The 8,226-nt window shown below is 39.8% G+C and overlaps 1 protein-coding gene across 1 annotated transcript in view; it reads left to right on the top strand.

The window, feature by feature from the left end:
• Positions 1–6,668, top strand: part of Krt222 (keratin 222) — a 12,154-nt gene extending 5,486 nt beyond the window's left edge. Inside the window, exons 2-5 of the mRNA XM_029546138.1 lie at positions 1,816–2,051; positions 3,978–4,054; positions 4,264–4,396; positions 5,259–6,668. Coding sequence (XP_029401998.1) covers positions 1,816–2,051; positions 3,978–4,054; positions 4,264–4,396; positions 5,259–5,487 — 675 coding nt within the window. The 3' untranslated portion in view covers positions 5,488–6,668. The remainder of the gene's footprint in view (positions 1–1,815; positions 2,052–3,977; positions 4,055–4,263; positions 4,397–5,258) is intronic.
• The last annotated feature ends 1,558 nt before the right edge of the window (positions 6,669–8,226 follow it).

Below are 8,226 nucleotides of genomic sequence, written 5' to 3'. Positions count from 1 at the left end.
GAGACAGAGACAGAGAAAGAGAAAGAGAAAGAGAAAGAGAAAGAGAAAGAGAAAGAGAAAGAGAAAGAGAAAGAGAAAGAGAAAGAGAAAGAGAAAGACCAGAACTTTTCTATGGAGGCAACTGATTGTTGGCCCTGATCCTCGCTCTTTCCCACCCACTGGCTGTAATCAGCTCACTTAGGGTTCAGCTTATACGGAGAGAAATTCGGAGAGAAACTCGGTTGTACTTGATTGTGGGTCTGGGGCTCCCTGACTGTTGCTATGAGAACGTGGATTGTGTATTGTTATTATTATCTATAGTCTCCTAACCGCTGGCTTCTTGCATTCGTGTCATTGAGATTTCTAATGGAAAAATAGTTAAGCACTTTTCTAGCATGCCTTTTTGAAACTTTGTTTGTTGGTTTAGTGTGTGCACATGTGGAAGTCAGAGGACTTTTGTGAGACAGTTCTCTTCTTTCACCATGTGGGACCAGGGGCTTGAACTCAGACCGTTAGACTTAGCAGCAATACCTTCATCCAGAGAGCCAAAGCATGGGCCCCTAGCAACCTGGTTTTACCTTTGACATTCATTATGTTTTCAATATTTTTTTTAAAAAAAATCAAATAATTCAGAATAACAGTAAGTTAATCCCAGTGTAAAGGATTTCTTTTTTTCTTGCCAAAAGAATGACTACGAGATTTTGAAATATAGAAAGCTATCTAGTTATGTATGTTTTTAAAAAATATCCAGTACTGGGCTGGTGAGATGGCTCAGCGGGTAAGAGCACTGACTGCTCTTCCAAAGGTCCTGAGTTCAAAAATCCCAGCAACCACATGGTGGCTCACAACCACCCGTAATGAGATCTGACGCCCTCTTCTGGTGCATCTGAAGTCAGCTACAGTATACTTATGTATAATAATAAATAAACCTTTAAAAAAAAAAAAAATCCAGTACTGAAGACTGAAACCAGGGCCTTGTGCTTGTTAAACAAGTGCTTTACTACGAAGCCACATCCTTAGGCCCTACTCCTTGATGTTGGTGAGACATCATCTCACAAAGTTGCCCAATCAAGCCTTGAACTGGTAATCCTCCTGTCTCTGTCTCCTGAATAGTTGTCATTACAGATAACAGCTCAGCCACTAAATATAATTATATATTTATAATATAATGTAAATATAATTTCCTTTAAAAAAAAAAAAAAAGATGGCAGTCAGGTGTGGTGGTTCACGTCTATAATCTAGCATTTGAGAGGCTGAGGGAGAAGGATTGCCCTTAGTTCAAGGTCAACTTAAACTATAGAATGAACTAGGCCTGGTTACTCATAGCTGTAATTCCAAGTTCAGAGCCAACCTGGGCTAGCTACACCATGAGACCTTGTCTCAAACAGCAAAAGAGGGGCCAGCAAGATGGCTTGCCACAGAGCCCGATACCCTGAGTTTGATCTCCCAAACCCACGTGGTGGAACGAGAGAATCAATTCCTGAAAGCTGCCGTCTGATTTCCAGATGTGTGCTGGGGTATGTGTTTATGAACACATACACACTCATACACAAATAAAGAAACGTAAAAAGAAAATTCCAATAGCAAAAAGAAAAAGTCCTCTTGAATACCTGGAGCACAATTGTTATAATCTTTAAATTAAAACCAAACAAACAAACAAAACGGGTGGAGCTATAGGTGAGACTCGGTGGCAATCCTGTTCAAGGTCCTGGTTTTGACTGCTTATGCCATAAAACCAAATAAATAAATGGGTAGTAAGTAAGTAGACTAGAACGGGTGCAAACCTTGCAAATGAGACTTCAGAAGCCCTTGTCCTGTTGCTGGTTTACTGCTGAGGATGTCTGTCAACAGGAAAGGGGCCTTGAGAACTCCCTGCAGGCCAGTGAGCAGCATTACCAGATGCAGCTGCAAGATCTGGAGTCAGTGATTGGCGGACTGGAGAAGGAGCTGCAGGAAGTGAGGCGTGGCATCGAGAGGCAGCTTCAAGAGCATGAGATGCTTCTCAACACAAAGATGAGGCTGGAGCAGGAAATAGCCACGTACCGCCGCCTGCTAGAACAGGAAGAGATCAGGTACCTAGAACCTCGTCACTAAAGGCACGGGTGGCTCGGGGTCAGATGCACAAATCCAAAATAAAGTCCACCACCACCACAGCCTGTTCACTGAACTCCTGTAGTGACGCAGGCTTAGCGCACCCTCCAGAGAGCATGAAGAACTGTGTCTGCTGCTAAAACCAACATGCAAATAACCAGAGTTGCCTATTACAGTTCTTGGTCACTAAGGTGGCTTTTCTCAGTCTTCCCACTTTCCCCACTGTTTCTCCCTTTTAGGACGAGATTCACACATTATCACCATAACCCTGCCCAAGGGCTCACACCCAACCCCCCAAGTAAACACCCAAATAATACTATGATTGGGGGAGGAGGCTCAGCCAGAACAGGGCTTGGCCAGCATGCATGAAACCCTGAGTCTACACTGAGTTTGTTCACCAGCATCACATAATCCAGCTGTGCATGCCTGTAATCCCAGCACTTGGGAGGTGAAGGCAGGAAGACCAGGAGTTCAAGGTCAACCTCAGCTCCATAACAGGTTGGAGGCTAGCCTGGGCTACAAGAGACCCTCTCTCAAAAAGTGAAAATAATACACAAGTGATTCTATTACACAAGCATGATAACACTGGCTGGAGTCACAATTTTAAAGATTTAAATAATCCTGAGAGAAAAAGGAACTAACAGGGGAATTCTTGTTTATTCAGCATTATATTTTACAATATTTATAAAGTCTTAGGCCTTTAAACAAGGACATCATCTCCAGTTTCTATACGCCCATAAAAATAAATCTTTGTTCTTGTTTCAGAATCCTGACTCTTCTGCAACACCAGATGGAATAGGATTAGCCTATGATAAGCCTTGGCGTATCTCAAATCTTTAAAAATCATAAATGGGCCAGGCAGTGGTGTCACATGCCTTTAATCCCAGCACTTGGGAGGCAGAGGCAGGCAGATTTCTGAGTTCGAGGACAGCGTGGTCTACAGAGTGAGTTCCAGGACAGCCAGGGCTATACAGAGAAACCCTGTCTCAAAAAAACAAAAACAAAAACAAATTCATAAAATGGAATTCAAATTATACCACTTACTAGCTGAATGACCTTGGGCAAATTACTTAACCTCACTGTGCTTCCGTTTCTCAACAATATGGGAAGGATATTGTCTACATCACAATATTGCTGTGAGGGCTTATTGAGTCAACTTAAAGTACTATCTAGCACATGGTGATGTGTAAAAAAAAAATACACAATTTTATATATGATGAATATGTAATATATTATTAAATAATGGTAGATGTTAACTTCTAAGCATTCAAGATATTGACAAATTGGTTTTTAGTATTTTATAATTTTCTATATTTATATTGTGTTTAAGATATAAATACAGAAAAATATAAATAAGCAATGTTATTATACAAAACCCAGGAAATATAAACAGCAATGTTATTAAGTATTATACATTGTATCCCTATGGTGTTTGACCTGTTAACAGACTTCACCTAGTTTCTGCAGTCTAAGGAGTAACATATTTCTGAAGTTGTATTATTTTCTAGGCATCTAATCCTTGCCCTATTCCTCTCCTACACACACACACACACACACACACACACACACACACACACACACACTACATCTCCCTCTTTCAGGCTATTTATATTTATTAGTCTCATCCAGCTCCTTTGGTAATACAGATACATCTGTACACAATGTAGAAAACTGGTCTGTGTAGTATTTTAATCCTTAGAAAACTAGCTCCTAGTATCCCTCCACGCTTCCTTGTGCCTTGGAGATTCACTGGGATGCTGCATGGCCTGCCTCATCACTGTGAATGATAAATGGCATTCCCATTGTGTGACCATAACAACTTACCATTCTCTTGTCTGTTCCCTTTTGTTTGTTTTTATTTTTGTTTTGCTACCGCAGTGTTGTTTCTATGACTCTTTCCATTTCAGATATTATGGTTGTATCCAAGGAGAGAAAAAAGAAGAAAAGCCTACCAAGAGTAAAGTTGGCTTTCTTCTCCCCTCAGGTGAGTTTCTGACACGATAACCTAATTTAAAAATAAATGTTATTATTGGTGGAGATGATACAGAAATTTCTCCAAAGCAGCAAAAAGAGAAATGTTCAGTTTGTCGATGTTGTGACTACACCCACCCACCCCCACACACACGCACATTAAAATGTACTTTATTTTCCTTGTCTTTTTCATCATTGTAACTTAATGTAACATTTCCACAGCCATTATAAATGAAATATCTTTTTCAACAAAAGTCTCTCAAAAGTATGAAAATGAAAATATGGAAACAGTGACCAAACAGGCAGTAGTGAACGGAGACGTGAAGGAGAGCACCAAGGCCCACGGTACCATTCAGTAAGTAAAACTGCTTGACTCTGGAACAGAACTAAATGTGAGAAGAGTCACTTCAATTAAGCAGTCTTAGCGGTCCTTTTCAACTATTTCAAACACTTCCAATACACTATCATTTTTCAGGCAGTCATGAATATACACACATTAGCAACACAAAGAAGAGTGTGTAAAGAATTCACCTTTTTTTTTTTTTCTCTAAAACTAAAATCAGAGCATAAGAATTGTGTAGGAGTCGGGCGAGGTGGCTCACACCTTTAATCCCAGCACTCAGGAGGCAGAGGCAGGCGGATTTCTGAGTTCGAGGCCAGCCTGGTCTACAAAGTGAGTTCCATCCAGGACAGCCAGGGCTACACAGAGAAACCCTGTCTCAAAAAAAAAAAAAAAAATTGTGTAGGACCCCAGCGCTCAGGAGGCAGAGGAAGGAGGCGGACTATATATCAAGGGACCCTGTCTAAAAAAAATAAATACAAATAAATTATTTTTAATTAGAAAAGTGTATAAATCCCACATAATTCTATATTTCAAATTATATCCTTATGGTTGTTAAACTTGTGTCAATTAGAAAGTCCACAGCCTGGGGGTAGAGAGACGGCTGACGGTAAAGGGCACGGGCTTACTCTCAGCCTTTCACTACTCCAGGTCCAGGGAAGCTGATGCCTTCTCTTCACCTCTGCAAGCACCAGGCATGCAAGTGGTACACATACATACATACATACATGCAGACAAAACACACATGAAATACAATAATCTAAATTGTTAAAATCCTACACCCTATACTTTATACGCATTTCTCTTTCATGAATATGAACTATACATTGCGTCTATTTCTTCTTCTATTAAAAACAAGTTTGTTTTCTCATTTCAGGACAGAGAAAGTGGATGAAGTTATAAAAGAATGGGAAGGTTCATTCTTTAAAGATAATCCTCGACTGAGGAAAAAGTCTGTTTCTCTCCGGTTTGATCTCCATCTAGCAGCCACTGATGAGGGCTGTTTAGAGAGTAGACAAGATAATCTTCCAGATATCGAAGTCAGACTTATCATGAGAAGATCCTGTAGTATTCCCTCCATCAAACCCCCACCAGGAACCAACTAACCCAGAGAGAGTGTTTAGCAAGGGCACTAGGATGGACCTATGTAGGCCATACAGACCCCAGTCCCAAATGTACGTTATTTTACATGGATGGATAGTGTTAAGATGCTGTGGGCTGTGGCTCTCTTCAGAGAACACATAAGTAAGAGATGACGCTGCTAGGACTCCAAAGATGGAGTCCTAGTTTTTTGTTGTTTTTATTGTTTGTTTTTTTGTTTTTGTTTTTGTTTTTGTTTTTTGAGAGGGGTTGTGGATTCTGTTTTATTTGTCATCTAAATAGTCTTTATTCTGGTGAGCTTTAGCAGAGACTTTAAATATTATGGTGACTTCATTAAGTCTGTAATTTTCCTCAAAGGCTAAACATCCTAAGAAAAACAGAATAGCTTGTTTGAAAACTGAAGAGCTACAGTGATTTACTCTCCGTGGTTCCAGGACCGGCTGAACCTAGAATGTTCTACTTCTAAAAAGGCAGCAGTTAGGAACAAACATTTAAGGAGCAGACTCTTAATTCACTTAAGACTTTTCCTTTTGAGACAATCATTTGAACCCTGGAAATTGCGAAGTGTTCCATCCATGAGCGATTCTGAATGAACTGTAGAGCATTCTCCAAGGCTATTTTGATTATTAATAAAATTGGGTTACTCTATATCTTTATCTTAAAGCTTTTTAAAAATCACTATCAGGAGAGTCAGTTTGTTAAATGATAAAGGTTGTACACACACACAGACACACACAGACACACACACACACTCCAGCTGTACAAACCTTTTAAAGCACATTGTGATGATGCCAGTTACTAGGACAGTTACCCAGCTGCTCGCCATCTGCAAAATGAAGTGTGAGTAGCCTGTGCTATGGGCCTGAGGGGAGAAATTCTATGAACTCGGAGAAATAGTCCTTGCAGTCATTTCTGTGAGCTAACAGCATAGTATTGCTATCTGAGCTAAGAGTGCCTGCAGAGCTTGTTTTTAAATTGTTCAAACTGTAATAAATAGAGATGTAAAATATATTTGTGAATAAGTGGAAAATTGTTGCAAAGTTTTTTCTGTTTTTGTTTTTAATTATTATTATTTACATATATGCCTGCACCCCAGAAGGAAGGCATCAGATAGAATTACAGATGGTTGTGAGCCTCCAAGTGGTTACTGGGAATTGAACTCAGGACCTCTGGAAGAGCAGCCAGTGCTCTTAACCTCTGAGCCATCTCTCTAGCCCCATTGCAAGTTTGTTTTGGTTTTTTGTTTTGTTTTGTTTTGTTTTTGAAAACAAAACAAAAACCTAAATTTTTTAATGCAGGTACACTTACTTTGGGACCTTAAATAGTAGATATCTGTTTTACAACATTTAGACATTTATAGGCTTTTTTTTCTAAACAACAACAAATAAGGAGTACAAAACATTCGCCACTGCTCTTTGTTTGCAGCTCAGTATCATCTAAGGGCTACAGCTATATTAGCATTTTAGTGGGGCCTTCAAAACCCTTCTTCCTCTCCCCCTCCCTCCCTCTCCACATGTGTGTATATATGCATATATATGTTGACTAGTAAATATGCTTTAGCCACAAGGAACTTACATTAGTTAGCTTTTCGTGTAATCCAGGGGTTTAACGTTCCCCCTTTTCATTACTCCAGGTTGCTTTCAGCCTGACTCACTCTAGTTAGTAAAAAGGAATGATGCTGCTCTTCAAGGTTACGACAGCATATTAAGCACTTATTCTTGAATAAGCGCCTAACTTAAAATTGCATCCTACACATAAAATGTTTCTTTCAGGCTGGGGGTACGGCAGGGTGGCAGAACTTCACCTAGCACATAGGAGGCACTGGGTCTGGACCTCAGGGAAAAAAAGGGGATGGGGAGTACTCATCATTAAATGCTACAATTTTATTAAAGCTTTGACTGCAATCATGTTAGCCATTGTACTGGTTACTGCATTATGCAACAATTCTGATAAAGCAATGCATTTAGTGCAATCTACTGCAGTGTTTGGGACCCGGCATTGTGAATTAACAGCTTGCTAGAGAAGTTCCACTGTGTGGCTATTCTGTGTGGAACATGCAGTACTTGAATTTGTAAACGAGTTTTGTTTGCTTTGAGGCATTTTAAAATCAGAATATGAATTTACCAAAGTAAATGATACCACTATAATAAAAAAAAAATTAAACATGAACTCTAAGGCTTCCTTGTATTTGGGTTCTCGTATTTCAAAGATGTCTGTGCATGGTTAAGCCAAACGAAGCTAAATCACTTGAGGAAGAAAGAAAACTCCAGTGACGGGAGATGAAGGGTTTAACTTGGTTTCCAAGATAAATTAAGGATTAAGTTTTAAAATCCAGCTAGGTACTGACAGTACACACCTGCAATCCCAGCACTTGGAAGGCAGAGGAAAGATTTTGAGTTCCAGATCAACCTGAACTACGTAGTAAGATCCTACAGACACACACACACACACACACACACACACACATCATAACCATAATTATAAAAATCCTATAATTCTGGGGAGATATAATAGTAGACAGCATTATTTGAAAAGTGCTGCAGGACCTGTTCGGGACCCTGGATTTAATCCCCAGCACCTCACAGAAGTAATAGGCCATGCCGCTGTCTACTTAGAACTCAATCAATTTCCTTTTTTTTTTTTTTTTTTTTTAAGCCACTTTTTTATCATCCCTTTCTCCACACAGGATGCCTACACCGCTGAGCTTCAGAGAACTGCCCAGCTGGGGATGGCACCTTGCAGCA

The sequence above is a fragment of the Mus pahari genome, chromosome 14 (genome assembly GCF_900095145.1).
Source record: "Mus pahari chromosome 14, PAHARI_EIJ_v1.1, whole genome shotgun sequence".
In the NCBI taxonomy this organism is placed as follows: domain Eukaryota; kingdom Metazoa; phylum Chordata; class Mammalia; order Rodentia; family Muridae; genus Mus; species Mus pahari.
Note: the sequence above shows the minus strand (reverse complement) of the source record. Positions and strands in the feature narration are given on the sequence as shown.